The following is a 22,907-nucleotide window of genomic DNA, read 5'->3' as shown; positions in this document are numbered from 1 at the left end:
ACTCAGGCAGTCTCAGAGCCTGCAGGACTGGTGCCAAGAGCATCTTTGTTTAACCATCATCATTAGCATCAATAAACACTGACTGGGTACTAAGTGGGTGTAGAGAACATGTTAACTCAATGACAAGACAGAGAAAAAAGATGGATGAACGCAAGGCAATAGTCAAGAGGTTGGAAAAAGACTGACACTGATATGTAAAATTCAAGGAGAGGGCAAGAAGGCGCAAAAATATTTTAATGTAAATGAACAAAGTCGTCTGACTGAAAAACAGCTTAAATTTACTGAAATTTTCTGTGTTAGGCATCCAGCTTTAAATTTATTTTGCCTCACCTACTCCTAATTACTGTAAGAAGTAAGTCCCATTATGGGTTCCCATTATATAGATGAGCAAAGAGGTTTAGCGAGGTAAAGAAATTAATCAAAGGTCTTAGCTAGCGTGCAGTGGACATGGCACTAGATCACAGCCCTTGTTCTTGTACTCTGTCCTTCAAAAGATAAAGCAAACTTCAAAAATAGAAAACTAAAGGAAGAGGTAACAACAAAACAATTCTACTTTAGAGGGAGAAGGCCTGGAAATTGATTTTAAATGAGGAGTTAACAGGTTCAGCAGTGGGAGGTGGTGTGTTTGTTGTAGGCTTTGGAATCAAAATGACCAAGGTTAGAATCTTGACTCTGCCACTTAGTAGCCTGATAACATTAGGCAAGTTAAATAACTTCTGAGTCTGTTTCTGCATTTATAAAACAGGTACAGGGACACCTACTACACAGAGTTACTGCTAGGATTTAGAATCACATATAAATGCCTGGCACACAGAAAATGAATTAGGTGGTAGCTGCTATCATCATCATCATCATCATCATCATCATCATCATATGAGGGAGGAGGGGAAATGAGTTTTTTTTACACATCAATACATGCTAGGTGGTATGCCAAATGTTCTACATATGTTAATTCATTTATTCCTTAAAAATAGCTCTGTAAGAATATCATCTCCATTTCCATTGAGGAAACTGAGGCTTAGGGAGGAGTATCAAATAACTTTTTGAAAGTCAAAAAGCTAGTAAGTGGAGGAAAAAAATCAGGATTTGAACTCAGTGCTGCCTAATATCAAAGTCCATAGGCTTTTTCAAAATGTATGATTGTGCCTCTATTTCTTTCCAACATTCTCTCCAGGGAAAAAAACAAAAGAATATAAGGAACAAAGAAATTGGTGACCACTCAAAAAAGCTCCTTTTGGCCTGGTACAGTGGCTCATGCCTGTAATCCCAGCACTTTGGAAGGCTGAGATGGGTGGATCACCTGAGATCAGGAGTTCAAGACCAGCCTGGCCAACACGGTGAAACTCTGTCTCTACTAAAAAATACAAAAATTAGCCAGGTGTGGTTGCGGGCACCTGTAATCCCAGTTAGGAGGCTGAGGCAAGAGAATCCCTTGAACCCTGGAGGCAGAGGCTGCAGCGAGCTGAGATCATGCCACTGAACTCCAGCCTGGGGTGACAGAGTGAGACTCTGTCTTTTAAAAAAAAAAAAAAAAAAAAAAAGCTCCTTTAAGCCACTGTGATCTCAAAAGGAAAGACTAGGTAATCTCAAAAGTATATCACCATTGAAGAAGGAGAAAAACTTTATTCACTTTTTATTAATGTGGTCTCATGCAGGGTTTTTGGCATCAAAAACATGTCCATGACAGGCACATTCCTTTAGAGTTTACTCATTCATTCATATAAGGACAAAAAGCCCTTTCTTAGAACAAGAAAGGTTTCCTACAGGACACATTTTTGACAGATGGGAACTTGAGGGAACAATTAAAAGTACTAGTTTCTGTGAGACCTCTGAGAACCTTCACACAGCATAACTCCTGGTTTTGGTAAAGGGTTAATAACCTGAAGGGTTTCTTAGTCTTGAGCTCAGGGTGATAAATATTACCTATCAGATTAATATTCTTCATATTTAACTCTAATTACAGAAAAATATTAATATCCTATAACTGATTAAAGTCCCCATATCCCCCCAAAACAAAAGCACACATTAAAAACCCCAAAACTTTGCTTACTCATGCAAATCATATTTTCTTTGGGAAAAAAAACACCACTTCAACCTGATCCTATTTTCTACCATCTGGTTCTCCTGCCACCTCTACGTGAGGTAAACTATCAATTAAACATATAATTTTTAAACCCACTGCCAAAGATACAATTCAATATTTTTGATTAATACTTAATAATGACAGGCACAGAATATGTAGAGAGCAAAATAATATCAGCAGTACATACATAAACTGTATACTGGCTAAAATTCAGATTTGTGCTAGTGTGCTATAAGTCTATTAAGTTTCCTGAGGTACTGCTCTCAAATAAATTCGGTTGATAGCAGGAGACTCAGCTGGTCTATGAAGTGCCTAAAAGCCCCACTGATTCTCCATTTCCTCCAATTATGGCAAGTCTGATACATTTAGTGGCTTCTGAAACCTCTAGGTCTCCACGAAACACATGCCTCCTGGTGTCTAGCAACCTTAAAAAATAAAGTCAACACAGTGGGACATGACAAAAAGATGAAATAAATACAGTCCCATGAGCTTCGCTAAACTCTCACACCTGAATTAAATATGTCAAGAGGCTAATAATCAGAAGGTTAACCAGAAGGTTAAGCAGTTCAGGAGAATGATAATGGGGTTATGAGGCTTTTCAGAAGCTCAAATTAAGTGTGACTTTGTTGTTATTCAATATTACCGTCTAACAGTTGGGAGCACTGACAGCATTTCATTCCCACCAGCTGGGAAGTTTTAGAGATATATTTATTTTTTAATGGAGAGGCGAAAAGACTAGATTCAAGCTTTATGTTTTTTTTTTTTTTTTTTTGGCTTCACTTGGAACACAGGTGTTTCAAAGAGCTAGCGTGAATAAGTTGTTCCAACTATAGTGACTCTCTTCAAAGCAGAGAGGAAAAAAAATCCAGCTGTTGAGTTTGAACTTTAAACAATTCTTTAAAACAATCTCAGGATTTGCTATACACTAAAGCCTAAGTAATCGTTATGCAGACAGGAAGGCCTTTTAAATGAACTAAAAGAGGTGATGTGACTTTCACTATAGGGCATCGTAAGGGGAGCGGTCCTTGGGATCTCAGGCTGAAGGAGAAAATTATGTCGTGTATGGATGGAGGCCAATTTTCCATCTTCCCATGTTCAGGCCTGCCAACATACTATGACTTACATTTTTCATACCTTTCAGAAAAAAAAGAGGAAAAATAAAGCTGATTCATTACACAGCATTTAGAGAGTCAATAAGAACTGGGAGAATTTACAAAGTATTAAAAATAAATGCTTACTAATGACAAGGTGTTGTGTAAGTATGTCATAATAAAGCACTGCTGAATAAACACTTGATAACAGACAGCTAACCACTGTGGACAGTTCAAGTTGTGCTTATAAAAAAGTTGTGATACTGTCTTATGTAAAAAAACTATCAGGTCAAAAGCTTTTGCCATCTAGAGTTCAGAAGGACAGTGGGCTGACTTCCCTGCTCAACTGAAGTCTGAGAACATATTTAATGTTCCAAGTGCAATGAGCTACTGATGTTGTATGATGTTCTAATGATGTGTTAAAAACTTTCAGAGAGCAAAATAAAGGTATTTACTTGGTTTATCTGAGTTGGGAAAAGAAAATGGGAACGTGTTGTATCAAATTATTTCCTACAGAATGAATACGGACAGAAAGCTTTGAAAACCCTACTTTAATTCCTAAACTCTCTACTGATTTCAGATAGTGGAAACTTAATCATTCTTTCTTCATTTAATATGGACAGAAACTAATGCTAAGCCAGATTACAAAAAAAGAAATCTTACAATATTAAACATTTATCAAGTAGGTCCCATATGGGTCAAAGGTTCTACAATCCCTTTTTAAAACTTTTCATCTTCGGCTGGGCACGGTGGCTCATGCCTGTAATCCCAGCACTTTGGGAGGCCCAGGCAGGTGGATCATGAGGTCAGGAGATCGAGAATATCCTGGCCAAAATGGTGAAACCCTGTCTGTATTAAAAATACAAAAATTAGCCAGGCATGGTGGCATGTGCCTGTAGTTCCAGTTACTCAGGAGGCTGAGGCAGGAGAATCACTTGAACCCGGGAGGTGGAGGTTGCAGTGAGATGAGATCACGTCACTGTACTTCAGCCTGGGCGACAGAGCGAGACTCCATCTCAAAAAAAAAAAAAAGTTTTCATCTTCAATGTGATATATATTGGAACAAATATGAGTCAGGTGACTTTTCCAAAAGACACAGTAAATTTGGTTTAATAAACTGTAGTACATAGAAGCCCAAGCCTGGCACCCTCAAGCCATAGATTCTCTTATATGACAAGTACATGAATGACAGTTAAAACATGCTTAAGTGATAACATGGTTAAGCACTTTAAGCACTAACATGCTTAGGTACCTTAAACACAAATTCTGAAATCCTGCCATTCCTGTCTGAAAAAAGAATCTACAGCCATAAATGTGTGAGACTTAATAAAATCTCTCTGCTCACATTTTTGTTTTCTTCCAAAATCAGGTGCACGGGGGAAGGAAATTTCAACCTAGTACTCAGATATGAAACTGGCTGATCTGAAATAAAAGTGAAGGCATTGAATAGTGTGGATAATGACAATCTGGTTTACAGATATGGTGGATTTCAAACAATGCTTTCCACATGAAAGAAAAACAACAATGTGTCACAGAGAGAATTGTGTTCTCTTGTAACAAATGGTCAGCCTTAAATCTCATCATCTTCTCTGCAACAAAAAGCATGGGAGCCTTTGCAACTAGAAAAAAATCGGTGTGCTTCAATTAGAATCACTGACCTTTTCTGAAGCATGCCTGTGCTTCTCTATAGAAATCAATGGAATAAAAGGTCATGTTGTTAAAACGTTTGAATACGACAATCTCTTTCCCAGGCAAAGGCAGATTCCTTTTCTTTGTAAAGTAACAAATTTGTTGAATAGAATGTCAAAAATTAAAACTACCTCAGTTGTAATTTAAAACTGACTTAAAAAAAAATCAATCCAATCACCAGAAAAAAAAGAAAAAAGCGGGAAAGCTGTCATTCTGTTACAGTCCATAAGATCTGTCAGATGAGTTTTCACTAAGGCTATAACCATGTATGTAATAAAACAAGAAGAGCATTCTAGAGAAAATGATGTTATTTCGAACTTCAGCTCTCTCCTTTAGAAAGTGCTCTGGAGAAGGCAAGGCAAGCTCTGTGTCTGTCAAACATAGATGGTAGAGACTGGTGATTAATCTTCCACCATCATAACCCTCCAAAGCAAATGAATATATACACAAACCCAGAGATTAAGAGCTGAGGAACAGAAGCCAAAGTGACTGGAATGTCACTGTTTTTTGGAGTATAAAAAACCATATTTGAAAGAGGAGCCTCTATATAGATTAGGAACACTGTACTGTATCAATTTCTTCATTCATGAAGAGAAAGGGCGAATTCTTCAATTATCTCTCAATGCATTCAGAAGGTAAGGGATGAATGTTATCAGTCATATAACTTCATTGTCCTTCTTACTGCCAATACAATGAATATCAACACTTTCTCCAAAAGACAATGAACCCTCAAATTAGACCCGAGTAACCTTTCCTTAACAGGTCTGAGAAACTTACATCCATGTCCAGACAATTTGGTGTCAAATGTCCTTCTGCCCAACAGAATTTGAGAGCATTTACTCCAGTATGATCTATTGTAAAGCTGCACAAATGTCATTAAAACCTGAGAGCAGACTGCTACCAGTGTTACAAGTCTCTAAACACACCAATCTACAGATGCTAGTCCTTACCTAGCCAGTGTTACCCATCACCAGTGTAGCTCATTTGTGCTCGGAGATTTTAAAAGACAAAGTTACTAAAAGAAACAGTTCGGAAGAACAGAGAAGATTCAAAATAAACAGAGAACAAAAATCTACAAGAAAAGTTTAGGAAAAGTATATCAAAGAGTCTGTTTCTGAGTACTTTTTACGGGAACTGAGAAGAGATGAAATAAAATGGTGGTCCATTTAAAAGGATCTCCCTCCTCTGTCTAGACAGATGATACAACACAGTATCTAATACATTTGTTCACAGTACCCACTTTCTACTTCTTACAGAATGAATATTAGATTATCCACTTAGTTGTACCATCTATTAGCACTGTTTCATATTGTTATTTAATTAGAAAAGCTATGCAAAAAGGGTTACACAGACCCATGAACAGGAATTAGACATGGATTAAAATTTTGTGGAAAAATGAGAGTGTTACTAGAAATACTGAAAATATACTTATCCTACTAATATGTAATTGTTCTTATATGAATTGATGCTGGAAGGACTACTGAACATGTTTTATTCTATGAAAATTATTAAGTTGCAGGTAAGTCTTCCAAGCTCTTTTTTGGGGGGTGGAGTAGGGGAGTAGAGAAGGAGTGCAGGGCATTTTTTTTTTTTTTTATCCATAAGATAATTTGGTTAATGTCTCTATTGTAAAATTGATTACTCTGGTACTATAATTATTTGAAAACTGTCTATCATCTCTATTACACCATGAACTCCTTAAAGGTGATGGCAACAACCATATTTTGAATTACCTGCTGGTACATCTTTGCTGAGGGTAAAGTTAGAAAGGGCATAAAACAAACATTGAGCATCATGAAAAACCATCTGGGAAGATGCCAAACATCCTTCTGTTCTTCTTTCACGACAGTCACTGCCTCTCAGCTCCAACAGTCAGGTCCTTGTTATGGTGTTTTTAAAAAATTACGTTAAAATACACACAAAATTGATCATTTAATCATGTTTCAGTGGGCAATTCAGTGGTATTAAGCACATTCACAATGTTGTGCAACCATCGGCACTATTTCCAGAACCTTTCCATTATCAAATATAAACTCCTTGTTAAGTTTTTAAAGTACACTTCTGATTCTGTTATTCTTCATCACAAAAATCTTTCATTGGGGCCCAATGTCAACTGAATAAAGACCAATTTCCTTAGTTCAACATTCAAAATCCCCTATGACTTGGCCCAACTCAGCTTAATTTCTCATTATTTCTGCATATCAAACTCTGGTCAACTAGATGATTTACCATTCCCTAATAATGCTCCTGATAGTCTCACCATCTGGAATATCCATCCTCTTAAATGCTACCTGTCCAAATTCTTCTCATCCATCAATGCTCATCTGACATGTCTTTTCTCCACACCATTTCCCTATGGTTTTTTTCTGCTTGAAGTAGTCTCTCTTTTTAAAGTCCCACACCACCTTACTATATTCTTTTGGCACATTCTACCACACATGTTAGTTATCCCTTTACATCTCATCTCATCTCCCCCCCATTGATTATAGTATCTTCCTTGCGGGAAAGCATTAAGAGGCAGCAGAGCATGGTGGGTTGAGAGTACTCCTGGCCCACTGGACTATACAATACGGGTTCAAATCACAGCTCTGTTACTTCTATGTGACCTCGGACAAGTTATTTACCTCTCTGAGCTACAGTTTCTTCATCTATAAATTGGAGATATGAATAAAGTATTTAGGATAGCATCTCACATATTACATTTTTAAAATTAAAATTAAATAAATGAACAATGCATCTTTGTATTTATCCCAGAGGTTAGTACAATGTCATATATAATAGTAGTGCTAAAGGTTTGGCTGAATGAATAAGCAAGGTTAACCAGATACTGACAAAAATGGTGGTTAGGTCAGGAATTTATCTGTTCCTGGATTGTTCTATCAACCTTTCTTGGTTTTTCCTTTCTTTAAATTTCTGTTCTAGGCTTCAGAGATAAGAAGAAAGGATCATTGATAGTGGGTAAGTGAAAGTTTTTTTGTTTTAAATCATCAAATGTTTTTCTAGTAATTCAGTGGGAAACTAAAATGGGGGAGAGTAAAAATGAGAACCCCCCAGTGCTCTCAGGATACTTTGGTTCTTTTGTTTTTTTGGTGGGGAGATGGAGTCTCTCTCTGTCACCTAGGCTGGAGTGCAGTGGCACGATCACTGCAATCTTCACCTCCTGGGTTCAAGAGATTCTCCCGTCTCAGCCTCCTGAGTAGCTGGGATTACTGGCACACACCACCAAACCCGGCTAATTTTTGTATTTTTAGTAGAGACAGGGTTTCACCATGTTGGTCAGATAGGTCGTGAGCTCCTGACCTCAAGTGATCCATCCACCTCGGCCTCCCAAAGTGCTGGGATTACAGGCATGGGCTACCATGCCTGGGCAGTTATTTTCTATCATTATACTTTCCAACCTATATTATTGTCATTATTTATGTGACTGTATCCTCCACTAGATTATAAACCTGGACCAGAAATCATCTATTAGTTCATTTACCAAATATTTATTTTGTACCTACTTTATGTCAGGCACTGTTCTAAGTACTGGTAATGTAACAATGAATAAAACAGACAGAATGTCTTGAATCTGGAAACATAGTTGATGCTTATGTTTATGGAATAAATGAACGGGAAGTTCTTACAATATGGGAATCTTCAAAGCTCCCGGGATATAAATTTCTGGTCCTTAGTAGTACCATTATTGAAGAAAGAGTACACTTACATAAGCATATATGCATTTTGTTTCCATTGTTCTTAGTTTTTCAATGACTCCTAAGATTCCCTGAGGGTTATACAGCTATTTCAAAGCACTAGAGACTCTTACTGGCTGCAATGGACACATAGGTTTCCTCAGTCTTTATGACAAGAGATTCCTATTTAAAACACTGCCTGCACAGGCAAAACCTATCATACAAACAGTGACACTTCTGAGAGTGAGAACCTCACAATAATTATGCCAGAACATCAAGTAAAATCCGAGACCGTCTCAACAAACCAGTGTGTACGGACACTCCACTAGACCTCTCATTTCCACTGAGAATGTAATTGCTTCTAGCATAGAAGACTCACACCACCCATGTTCGTCTTCATAAAATGCTAAGTTATGCTTCAAGTCAAAAATAAGCTTTTCCCAAACCAAACCAAATTTTTATTTCCAACCCTGTAGGTAGCTAGTGCTTTCTGGGAAAGGGCCTGTAAATGTGCATTGTAGAGCATCCAGAATCCAAACTGAAGCATAATAAATTCCGTTTTCTAATCAAACAATTAGAACTGGTTTCTCTTGATTTAAATTTCAGTAGGCTCAAAGTAATTAAGTACCAAACTGTTTTCACACAGATTTCCAAATAGAAACTCAAAGTACAAAATGAAAAATGTAATCCTTTAAAAGCTAAAACATCAGCTCAGAAAAATACATAATCTTTAAAATTATTAAATAATATATTTCCTAGATAGATTAAAAACTATGAAGACAAAAAGTTAAAAGATACAGAGGTCATGATAGAAGTTATTGTTCCTTTCACATCTGACTTGTCTGTCCTACATCTGTTGAACCCTGTAGGCAGATTTACAAAAACTTACAGTCTGGATATTGACTTTTTTTGTTGCTTCAAGAAGTTATCTAAAAATGCATGGTGTTTCAAAATCCACACTAAATTTTTGGGGAGTATGATGTAATAATTTTATTACAGTTTCAGTCTCTTTAGGAAATACATGATTAACCGCAGACACTATACACCGATACTCTTACTTCACATTTGATTACACCAAAACGCACATAGAACTCAAATTTTCTAAAATTATATTAACTATTATATTAGGTTTAAAAGCGCCTGCTGGTTTAAAATGTTTGTCTATTAAAACTTGAATATGTGATATATATCCCAACTTTTCTAATCTTAGAAAAAGTGTAATGATGTGGTACTTTATGTACAGTGGATAATCACTTAGGATTACTTATTTTCCCTCACAACTTAATATAAATATATATTTTTGACTCGATGTACTGACCCATTCAACTAAGTATTAAAAAACTCATTAGATGTATAACAATATACTAACAACTTGCCTAAAACAACAGAACTTCATACAGACCTCAAAATAGTTTCTTAAAAGCATAATCCCAGGATCACTTATTTAAAATTCAAAATATTACCTACTCTAAAATCTGTAGACACAATAATCCTCCAAATTAAAAAACATCTAAAACCATTTGTAATGTGTGTGCCATATTTCGGAGATACTACAGAGGGAGCTGCTGACATAGATAATATAGTATGCTGAATTCATATAGTAACTTGAGGTCCTATTAATCTTTAATATTTTTAAGTTTTAGGTAATAGGTTTTTTATTTTTCAAGGAGAAAAAAGAGAGTAAGGAAACTGAGGAATTTTTTTTTTTTTTTTTTTTTTTTTTTTGCTTCGGCTACAACCAATTTATTTGTATCAAAAACACAGGACACATGGCCAGGCACAGGGGCTCATGCCTGTAATCCCAGCACTTTGGGAGGCCAAGGTGGGCAGATCACCTGTGGTCAGGAGTTCAAGACCAGCCTGGCCAACATGGTGAAACCTTGTCTGTACTAAAAATACAAAATTAGCCAGGCATGGTGGCGTGCACCTGTAATCCCAGCTACTTGGGAGGCTGAGGCAGGAGAATTTCTTGAACCCAGGAGGTGAAGTAAGCCGAGATTGTGCCATTGCATTCCAGCCTGGGCAACAAAGAGTGAAACTCCGTCTCAAAACAAAACAAAGGACACAGAAAACTCTCCCATTTAGGACACTAAAAGAATCAGCAGCGAAGGCAGAGCATATACGTAACTAAGGTATTTCTTACATTTTCATTTAATAGTTGTTCTATAATACAACTTTTCAGTATCCTGTACTCCAAGCTAAACCATTCCTTCCTAAAAAGTCTTTATAATCCTGTGGCCGCTATAGGTATGATTCCTTTTTATGTTAAAAGGATTCAGTTTTTTCCAATCGACACTATTACTGGAAAACGCTTACCTTTTTTCTATGCATGCTTCTACATATAGCTAAGAATTATAAGGCAGAAAACAGAAGACTACTGAAGTTTAGGTTTGAAAGATTTGATTTTTCCATCTGTAGTCAGTTAATTACTGTGAGAGTAACGTGTCAAATTTTTAACCTGAAGTTAAAAAATTAAGTGATATGACAGGATGAAATAAAGCAAAACATTTAAGTAAATGGTATACCAGTGGGTTCCATGAATATTTTATGACAAAGGCTCTTTACTTAAACATCTATGAACAATTTTGAGGAGGAAAATTTCAAAGAAACATTCTAACTGATGAAATGGACTGAAATTTGCTACCAACAGCTACTAAGCCACCTATATCGCTCATGGTTTTAAACCATAACTATGCTAACTTTCCCTCTGTTATTTGAAATAATGATGAATCAAACATCTCCTGGACTCAATTAAATTATGGCCAATAATAATAAGTGATTGAGAACTCTTATCTTACAGAAGCACATACACAGTTTTCAAACCAAGTACCAAAATTAATGCCTGATATAAACAATATGTGCCTGAACTATAAGGTAAAAAATGGATATAATGAATTAACTAAGTGTTCAATGAAGAGAACCTAAATATATTTGGCTTTTATTCAATATACCCATATTCACCAATTAACTTACATAGAAACATTCTTTCCTCCCACATGGCCTATGTGCAGTAAAGGGTTAACTCGGCAGACCTGGGCTGTCCAAACCCTGCCCATTCCAAAAATCTTCAAGACTGGCCCCGGACTTTTGGGAAAGTGACTTGGGTCACTGCCATATCCACCTGATAATAGTATCTTAGTATACCTGGGGCTTTGGCCATGCCAGATAGTTTATGTTAACAATATGATACATGGTGAATACCTGTCTTTGCCTGGGCCTTGGGCCATGCTGTATTAGTTTGACCTCTGGAGGGGAAGGGAAAAAGGAGGGCTGGAGACTGAGCAGCTAAGGTCACTCACATGGGTGCTTCATGCCTATATGACTGACCCACAATAAAAACCCTGAACACCAAGGCTCTGGTAAACTTCCCTGGTTGGCAACACTTGCCCATGTTGTCATATATCATTGCTGGGAGAATTAAGCACTGTCCATGCAACTACATTGGGAAAGGACAAATGGAACTTCATGCCAGACTCTCTAAATTGTTTTCCTTTCTTGATTTTAGTCTGTATCTTTTTTGCTATAATAAACTGTAACCATGAGAATAACAGACCTCGGGGGCTCAGCTGATCCTTCTGCCTCAGCCTCTCAAGTGGCTGGGACAACAGGCATGTGCCACTACACCCAGCAAATTTTTTTTTTTTTTTTTGTAATTTTGGTAGAGACAAGGCCTTGCTATGTTGCCCAGGCTGGGTCTCCAACTCCTGGGCTCAAGCGATCTGCCCACCCTGCCTCAGCCTCCCAAAGTGCTGGGATTACATGTGTGAGCCACTGTGCCCAGCCATATTACTTTTTATTTTTTATTATTATTTTTTTCAAATATTTTCCATTCATGGATGCAGTCTCACATCTATGGAGGGCTAACTAGCATTCAAGAGCTTTTGGTTTAAAAGATCAAAACAACCCAGCAGTGTTGATCAGTGACAATTCTATTACCATATAAGATTTCCCAAATCCTTAGCCAGCTTAGTTATCTTGGGAAGCTCTTAATTGTTCCTATTTTCTCAGGAAGTTATCAAAGATAACAACCTCATATGGAATTACCTACCCCCTGTGTAAGAATGAGATTTTCATTACCTCACTGCTGAATCAGAAAAAGTATCTCACTATTACATGGGTTTCCATTCTGAGTCATAGGTCTAAAGTATTAATAAAAAAGCCTAGAGTTTGAATAAACTGCATAATCATGAGCTTACCAAAATCAATGACTTAGGATTTCCTGTCTTTTATTTAAAGTTTTACCAAGTTAAATGCGGAATGGAAACTGGTAACACTTTGCCCAGGAATGTCAGGGAGGTTAACTTATGTCTCAGTTTTTTTCATGCACAGTCCCAGGAGCTATTACCATGCATTATTATATTATTACCATGGAGCTATCACCAGGCATTATTTTATCATTATTTTATAGTTCATTATTATTCACAATGTCTAACATACTATTTTTAAACATTAACAGTAGTAACAGGAGAACGTTAAGGGCTCTATCCTGAGAATCACATAGGTAAGGGCTGAAAGCAAGACTACATAGTCAGAATACCTGGAACCAAATCTCCATCCCCACACTTACTAGCTCTGTGATCTTGGTCAATTTCTTACCTTTTGTGCCTCAATTTCCTCTTCTGTAACATGGGAATAATCATAATACCTTCCCCAGAGGATGTTTGTAGGATTAAATTAAACATATGTGTAAAGAGCTTAGAATTGTGCCTGGCATCTGATAAAAATTATATAAGTAAAGGCTATTAGGTCAATATCACCACTACCACCACCACCATTCTAAGGAACATAAGACAACTTAACTTACATTAATCCTGTAATTTTTATCTTACCCCAAGTGTTATAAAAAAGGGCAGTATTACTCTCTTAACTGACAGGCAGCTGTTGCATAGTGGTAAAAGCACTTCCCTGGGTTCTACTACAACAAAGCTGCCTCAATGGTTTCATCTGCAAAATGGGGATGGTAATAATCTATCTCATAAGGCTGTGTGGGGATTAAATATCTGTTCAGATGTTCTGTTCTGTGGCATCAACACATAGAGTATGTTGATAATATTGAGCTCTGCCAGACACTTAGGATTTCAAAATTACCTGGTTCCAGGTACTCAATCACTTCTGCAAGGATGAGATTTAAAATACTTGAAGGCATGAACCCCAAAAGGTGCTAGAAGAACAAATTAATTTTAAAAATTGTCCCCTTCTTTCACATTCCCTGGTTAGGATACATTTCTTCAAAATAGTCAATGTGTGGAGGTTGGAGTATGTCAAGGGCAGAGAGTACCTGAGAAAAGGAAAAAAAAAGTCAAATTTAGAGAACTAAAAAGGAAACAAAATTCAACATAAAAGCAAGTAAATACTAACAACTCTTTAATGATTTAAAGCTTAGTTACAATTGCCCACTGAAAATTAAATTCATCTGTCAAGAAACACAGTCCTAAACATTAAGATGGATTTGTAAACTTACTATCCAAAAGACTTACACAATGAGAGAGGCAATTGGGTTACACCACATGCTACCAAAATCCCTGCACAGGAGAGAGTTTTTAAAATAAACGTCCTATTTTAAAGAATCAACGTTACACTAAAGAGTGTGAGGAGCCACATCTATCATTCATTCCTTTATTCCTCTGTTCAACAAACCTTTACTATGTGCATTCTACCTGTCAAGCACTAAGCTTTTAGATTATCCTGTTGAACAAAATAGGCATCATCTCTGCTCTCATGACTACAGAAGAGGTAAGCACTAAACAAACAAATAGTTACAGATATGTAATTATAACATCTATTACTATGGAGGAAAAATGTAAAGAAGGGTAGAGAGAAAAAGCTTCCCTGGGTAACACTACTCTAGAATTTGAAGGCTGAGTAGGAGTTGGTCGATGGGCAGGCAGTGTAAAGACGCTGAGGCAGATTCTAGAAACAGAAAAACCAGTGCTTATGGAATATAGAGGGTAGTAAGAAAACAGACTAACATAAAGTAGAAGAGGAAGGTATGAAATACACTACACAAAGTCTTTAAATCATACTAAGCATTTTCGATTTTATTCCAAGATTCTTGTAAGAAAAGAAGTCACTAGGGTGAGGAAAAAAGACTTTACGATGCAAGTCCTTTATAAAAGCAGCATAGTACCCGTGTAACTTCTGCCATCAAAACATAACAAACAAATCCCCTCCCAGCTGTCTTGCTAAGCTAATGAGAAATACCAAGCTCAAAGGACATGGAAGAAACTACTTAACAGGAAATAAATTGTGTGGTACCAGTTCAAATTTTATGATCTGTAGCTTAAATTTTTTTTTTAAATTATAGAGAACTTCAAACATATAAAAGTGGGCAGAATAGTATAAACAATACCCATGTAATCAATACCTGGCCTCAGTTATTCACACACATGAACATTTTTATTTCATTTCTATCCTTTACTCTCCCTATATAATTCTCAAGCATACACCAAACTTATTTCAGTCATAATCAGTATCTCTAATAAAAAAAAGTTTAAAATTACAATGATCAAATCTAAAATGTAAATGTTTAAAAACATCATCAAATATCCAGTTCTCAAATTTCCTATTTTCTCATATTAAAAAAGTCTGTTAGTCTAAATCAGGAGCTAAATAAGATTTACATAGTATGATTGATAATCCAAAGGTTTCTCCACCATTTCTTCTTCATTTCCTCTTGCAATTTATGTGTAGAAGAAACCTGGTTCATTTTAAAGGTTATTCTTGTTTCAGTCAAGCATTTCTCACTATAAATTTTAAGCAAAAATTTATTTTATGAATTAAAGCCTATTGTAATGAAAAATTCTTCACTCACTTTAAAGCCAGTTAGAGGCTTTTAAATAGTTTAGATGTTTTTATAAGGAATATCTATCTTTCCTTTTGAATTAAAATGTTTATATTTAGAATTCTGGTATAAACAGAAAATAAGAGATTTTCCAGTTTCTTTGAAGAGTAATTTTTTTCATATGACAGATACATTATTTCATTTCTATGTATTTTTTAAACCTATAATTAGCCAGCTATATTTTTTAAACCAATAAATTCACATAAATTTCTCATTATGTGCCAGAACAATTTTTAACATGAATATCTGACAACTGAGGAAGGCAGTTAGAAATTAGTGTTTTACTTGACATCTTTCGGACTCTAAACTCTGTATCTGAGCAACACACATCCTGTCTAAGGGGGAAACAGAATGCAATGAGTGACAGTGTCCATTATACAAAGCTATTTTACACTTCAAATCTATCTGCTATAATTAGAGGTTATCTAGAAGAAAGTGACAACCATACATTTTAAACCTTGATAGAGAAGAATGAGGCTTTCTTACTCCATATTTGATGAGGCCTTTTGTAAAAAAAAGCCATATAAAATAGGGATAGACATTTGCACTACAGCATTTAGCTGTGATTGTTAGTTCGAAAGGTACAATATTTTAAACTATGCCTGGAATTTTTTTAAACGCCTGTTGTTTTATCCTCCTGCTCTTTCTACTCCAAAATGTTTATCAGAGGATGGCATTCTACAGTGCTTCTAGGTGGTAAAAACAGTATTTAGATCAGTAATGATCTAGGAATCTCAAAAGCACGTAAATGAGTAAGTGAGAAGGTATACTGGCAGAGTTCGAGACTCCAGACTTCATTTAAATAGCTGGAGATCCTCTATAAACCCCAGTAATATTTGAGGGAATAAAGTACATGAGATTAGCCTTAAGATATAAATAGGTGGACGCTTATGAAGACTTTGGCTTGTAAAGAGCTGAAATATCCTCAAATACCACACTCTTCAAAGGATTTCAAATACAAAAAAAGCAAGCAAACTTGTCTAATTAAAACATGAATTAAAGTTATGTCTTTAAATGATAGTCATTGCCAAACACATTTCTTAACAGTGTCTGCACATTTCACAAATCTTTTAAGAAACATAAAAGCTCATTATGTTAGCTGCTTTTTAGGACTTTAACCTCCGTGATGTTAGAAGATTCACTATAAACTGGTTACATAAGAAAATAGCTTAGTTTCAGTCAGCCCTTTATCAATAAAATAATTAATTGCTGTGAATAATTGTCTCAATCCTAACTATAAAGACAAGAAATTTATCTGTTCATTCATAGAATCAACATTTATTGAGTTTCTACTCCGCCATAGACTCAAAGACAATAATAAGACACCTATAAGGAAAACAGTTAAATCCCATTTAGCAAAGGAGCTACTCTTTTCTCACTCTCTCCCCACAATAGATTCTAGATTCTAAGTTTTTTTTACGGTAGAGACTATATTATTATTTTTTATAGAGTTGTAGCATAAGGTATACAAATCCTGACTGTAACTTGATGAATTTTTATATACACACATATTTCCATGTAAATACCACCCAGGTTAAGAAATTAGGCATTTTAGCCCCTTTGCTTTTTTTTTTTTTTTTTGAGACGGGAGTCTTGCTCTGTTGCCCAGGCTGGAGGGCAGTGGCATGACCTCGGCTCACTGCAACCTCTGCCTCCTGGATTCAAGCGATTCTCCTGCCTCAGCCTCCCAGGTAGCTGGGACTACAGGCATGCGCCACCACGCCCAGCTAATTTTTGTATTTTTAGTAAAGAGGGGGTTTGACCATGTTGGCCAGGCTGGTATCGAACTCCTGACCTCGTGATCCACCCACCTCGGCCTCCAAAGGTGCTGGGATTACAGGCATGAGTCACTGCGCCCGGCCCATTTGCCCTTTTTTTCAGTCAAAACCCATCCTGGCACTGTTTTTACTTCTGTCACCAAAGATTCATTTTGTGTGTTCTTGAACTTTACACAAACTGCATAATAAAGAGTAAAGTCTTTTGTGTATGGATTCTTTCATTTACTGTTATGCCTGTGAGATTCATTCATGCTCCTGTGTGAATCAGTGGTTTATCCTTTTTGGTGATGTGTAGTGTGCTATTATTCAACTGGACTATATCACAAAGTACTTATCCAGAGTGCTGTTGGCATACATTCATATTGTTTCCAATTTCTAGCTATTATGTATAATGCTGCCACGAACATTCTTGTACACTCTTTTGGTAAATATATGCATTCATTTCTCTTAAGTGTATACTAAACAGAATTGCTGGGTCATTGGGTAGGTGTATATTTAGCTTTAGTACAAACTGCCAGTTTTCTGAAGTAGTTTTACAAATTTATGTTCTCACTAGCAATGGATTAGAGTTTCAGTTGATCTATGTCCTTGCCAACAGTTGGTATTGTCAGTCTTTTTAATTTCAGCCAGTCTGTTGGGTACATAGGGTTAACTCAATGTCGTTTTAATTTACATTTCTCTGATGAATAATGACTTTGAACACTTTGATATGTTATCCTCTTTTGTGAAATTTTTCATTAAGTCTTTGGGCAAAACATCTTCAGTTATAGAAGCTCTTTATATATGATTCAGTCTGAAAAATATCAAGTAAAACATTTATTTCTAATTGTCTTCCTCAAACACTGAATATTTATTTTAAAAATTGTTCTAGCCCATAATATATCTGGAAATAAGTATTTTATTGGATATATGTCTGAGGTCTGTCTTTTCATTCTCTTAACTTTTGATGAACATTTAGTTCTTAACATTAATGTTAACAGAAATTAACATTAATGGTGTCCAATTTAATAATTTTTTATGGCTGTTTTATCTGTCCAGTTAAGACATCTTTGCTTATCTCAGTCATGAAGATATTTGCCTATGTTTTATTCTAGGAGTTTTATTATTTTACCTTTCAGATTTATGATCCATTTTGAATTAATTTATGTATATGGCATATGGCTAAGGTTAATTTTTTAAATATGGATATCTCATGGACTCAGAACTGTTTATTGAAATGGTCATCCATTCCCCACTGGATTATAGTGGCACCTTTCTTGCAAATCAGGTGAACATGTATGTGGTACGCCAGTTTAGAAACTTTCTGTTTCTGTTGCTCCTTGGATTCAGTCTCAATATCGGACAACAGTCTCAATACCTGGTAGTATGAATTTCTAACTTTATTTAACATCTTTAAGATTGTCTGGGCTATTTTAGATCTTTTGCATTTCCATAAGTTTTAGGATGTTTGTCAATTTCCATACACATATAGACATAAAACCCTGCTGGGACTGTGATTAAGATTACACTAAAATGTATAGCTCTACTTGCGAAGAAAAGACCTATCAATCACATTGAGTCTTCCAATCCATGAACATGGGAGACCGTATTATTTTAAATGTGACAGTAATCTGCCCAGAACCACAAACTTTAGGCACACAGCAAACAAAACCAAATTCCTTGAAAAGTAACATACCTCTAGAGCAGCCTTTGCTTTTTCCAACTCCTTAGCAGCACAACAGTTATTATTAGTTAGCACTTAGTATTACCAATGTCTGAACAGCATGTCTGTATTAAGAGATAGGCCATATCTGTTTTTCCCATATTGTATGATTCTGTAACCTACTTATGAACCGAAAGGGGTGTTGTATGAGTTAGGTTAGACTATACAAAGGAAAATGAATGAAGTTTCTTTGTCTCATTCTAGCCCTCTCTGGAGCACTCCAGAGCTAGGACAAGAAAAATTAACCCCAAGAGAGAGATCACAGAAGTTATAATTCCAGGCCCTTAGATTTCTTTTTTTCTGTCACTTTCATTCACTCACTCACTCTTCAAATAGAATGGCTGCCTACTGTATACTTAGTGTTATTGTCTAAAGACAAGAAAAACGTCCAAGACTTGTGTCACAGGGGCTCTTGGCAGGAATCAACAGACCCTAAGGGGGCTCTAAATGGGCTTTAGAGGACAAGTGAAAGCCTAAAATGACATTAAAATTGTATATATGTCCATTTTTCTGAGAGGATTAATAGCTTTCATCACAGAGATCCAAAAAACCTAAATCATCACTTTCCTTGCTGATCATATGATAACTATGCATGTGTATACACACAAGCACAAATGCATAGGTGGGTAGACAGAAGATTCTGCCAGATTTTACAAAAGCTCAGACAGATACTAGTAATAAGCCTAAACACCAATTTTTAGAAAGCTAAACCCATTTCTGTTTCCCCAAGTTACTTCATCAAGGTGAATGTGTTCTTTAAGATGGCGAAGTAGGTACTCAGATGTGTGTGTGTATGTGTGTAAAAATTCAGTCAGATCACCTAAAATCAATGAATTTGATACAGTGACTTTGAAGGTTCCTTTCAAAAGAAAATCCAAAGCCTCTCAGGCTTTGTTACTATTCTCTGACACATAAAAAGCCATCCAAATTAAAATCCAACCTTCCTAAAATGACCAAAATCTTTCTAAATGCCATTTTTGTCATGACATTCCTTTCTGTTTCAATCAAATCTTGTTCTCAAAAGGCTCATATTAAGATTTTTCTTCTCTGTGTTTGATGCATCTTTGAGTTTCTAAGTTCGCAACAATTTTTCTCTCTTCTTCTTATGGTACTCGCCTGACACCTGAGAAGCTTTAAAAAATCACAGATACCTGGGCCTCAATCCCAGAGATTACAACTTACTAGGTGTAAGGTAAGACCCATGAGTCTGTGTTTTAAGGCCCCCTATCCAGGGAATCTTTGAATACATTTCTAGGTTTTGGTTGTCCAGAGCTTTGCTATGCACACAGCTGTCCTGGCTTAATGTTTAACCAGGGAGGCAACGCTCCCATAGTACTTTTATCATAGTAGTTATCACATTATGAAAATAATTTCAACTATTTGAAGATAAAGACACCAGAAACTAATGTAGTTTAGGCATATAGGATGTGCATAACAAATGTTTACTGAATTAATGAATATGGGTTCTACAGCAAGACAGATTTACAGTCCAGTCTGTGCCACCTTAACCTTGGGCAAGTTACTCCAAGCCTTTGGTTCCTCCTCCACAAAGTAAGGTTAACAAGCCCTATCTGACAAGATTTTTAAGGAGTAAATTAATTAATATATGTAAAGCATCTAGCATATCTCCTGACACACAGCAATATTAAACACACCTCTTCAAAAAGGAAGTGTTTTAAGTCTTTATTGTATCTTCCACATGACCTAGCACTGCACTCCGTACATAGGACACAATAAATACATATTTGCTGCCTTAACTAGATCAAATACCAGTTGTCTCTTAGACTGGCATTCCACACATACTAGGTATGCTGGCCCTGAGATCCTTTTGGAAATAGATCTCAGAGATAGCAGAGATCCATTATATATAAAATAGTGGTGCTGTGCCATCTTCAACTATGTGCCTCACTTTTAAACACTTTCACAGATGTCACAGGCACTCTTCTATGATAGAGCTCAGCAGCTCCAAATAGTGGTTGTGTGTGTGTTGAGCAGATTTATATGCATTAAAAAAATTTAATTTCTGCAACAATCATATACAGTTATTTCTGCTTTTACCATGCCTGCTTTGAATATGAAAAAACTTAAAGCTTGGAGAAGTTAACGTCCAAGATGCATCAGTAAAAAACAGTAGAACCAAAATTCAAACCTAGTTCTGACTTTAAAGCATAGCTCTTAGAAACTATATTAGAATTGCTTGTATGTTTTAATCAGTGCGATTTTCACAAATTCAGTTTATTTTTCTTACACTGCTCCCTTTGACACTGTGTTTGTAACTTAATTAGTTATTAGGAATGAGTCTTAAGCAAAAATACCAACTAGACAAACAGCAGTTTATTATACCACCCCTCCTTTATAGAAGAGGCCAAGGTTGGTCTGAATATAGCAAGCCATTGACATCATTAGTAAGTAAATTTCTTTTTTGTCTTTCTTTCTTTTTTTTTTTTTGAGATGGTATCTCGCTCTGTGCCCAGGCAGTGTCGTGATCTTGGCTCACTGCAACCTCTGCCTCCCAGGCTCAAGCGATCCTCCCACCTCAGCCTCCTGAGTAGCTGGGACTGTAGGCGTGTGCCACCAAACCCAGCTAATTTTTTATTTTTTGTAGAGACAGGGTTTTGCAACGTTGCCCAGGCTGGTCTTGAACTCCTGGACTCAAAAGATTCAGCTGCCTTGGCCTCCCAAAGTGCTGGGATTACAAGCATGAGCCACTGCACCCAGCTCTGAGTAAGCAAATTTCTGATGCCACCCTTCGGATATTTCTTCATCATGGACACCTTTACTTGAGTCTCTGACGATGAAAGAAGGTCTGCACTCTTTGATACTGAGGTGACACACTAAGGTAAGGTCAAGAAATAACTAATAAATAACTAGACATTATTCTAAATTATTTCTAAAATCTGAGGAATTGGTAGTAAAATAGTAACTCAAATGGTATTTTGTTTTGTGTTGTGGTTTTTCTTTTAGAGATGGAGTCCTGCTCTGCACCCAGAATGAAGTGCAGGGGTGATCACAACTCACTGCAACCTTGAATTCCTGGCTCAAGTGATCTTCCCGCTTCAGCCTCCCAAATAGCTGAGACTACAGATCTGTGCCACCACACCCAGCTAATTTAAAAAACTTTCTTCTTTAGAGATGAAGTCTCGTTACATTGTCCAGGCTGGTCTTGAACTCCTGGACTCAAGTGATCTATCATCTCAGCCTTCTGAGTAGCTAGGATTACAGATGCAGCCATTGTCCCCGGCTTCAAGTGGTATTTTGAAATGTATTAAAACAAGCACATTGCAAGGCAGTTCCAATCGACTAAAACACAGCAATACCCTTTAAAAAAAATTAAGGCAAGAGAATTTCAAGAAGAATAATCAATAAAATGAAATATGTCAAACCAAGGAGCTTCGAGTGAACCATATGGTAAGTTTAGTACTCCAGTTTTAACAAATACGTCAAACTTTTGCAAATTTGCTTCTTAAGTGAGACCAAACTTTTGGCCAAAGTTCTCAAGTTTTTTGTGCAAATAAGCCCTCAGACTCATAAGAAATCATAATTTTTTTTTCTGATGTTTTTATTGTGGCAATTAAAATAGCATAGGTTGAGTATTATATAAAGAATTTGATGCAGTTTTTCTTTTCACATGAAAATGAAAACATATTCTAATGCTGGCAACCTCCAGGTAAATTTTACATGTATCAACTTTTTAATTCAGGATTAGTTGAAGGGAAGCTCTGTCAAAACACAATGAGTCTATTTGTCTGTAAGTCTTCACATCTCTAAACACAGCCAAAAATAAGCTAGCCTATGTTAACTTAAGGGATGTACTGGGATGTACTGTTTTTATAGAAGAAACTTATTCCCACATCTCTAACTTAATCTCTGATTTAAAATATTATGAGATAAAGATAAAGCACTTAAAATCAAGGGTCAATTATTTCCACTTAAATCACTGACTACATAAATCACTACACTCTATTTTTGTGTTGAATATTAGTATTATTCCTCGGCTAAATATCAATATTTGCTTTGCATCAATCAATATTTATCTGTCAATCAATCAA

The 22,907-nt window shown here is 36.2% G+C and overlaps 1 protein-coding gene across 2 annotated transcripts in view; it reads right to left on the bottom strand.

Moving 5' to 3' along the window:
* The window catches only part of NLK (nemo like kinase), a 152,634-nt gene that overhangs the window by 47,814 nt on the left and 81,913 nt on the right, over positions 1-22,907 (bottom strand). For both annotated transcript variants that reach the window (XM_005583202.3, XM_005583203.3), the window contains exon 3: positions 13,760-13,815. In XM_005583202.3, coding sequence (XP_005583259.1) covers positions 13,760-13,815 — 56 coding nt within the window. The remainder of the gene's footprint in view (positions 1-13,759; positions 13,816-22,907) is intronic.

This window comes from Macaca fascicularis, chromosome 16 (genome assembly GCF_037993035.2).
Source record: "Macaca fascicularis isolate 582-1 chromosome 16, T2T-MFA8v1.1".
NCBI classification, from domain to species: Eukaryota; Metazoa; Chordata; class Mammalia; order Primates; family Cercopithecidae; genus Macaca; species Macaca fascicularis.
This window is presented reverse-complemented; position numbering and strand designations above follow the sequence as displayed.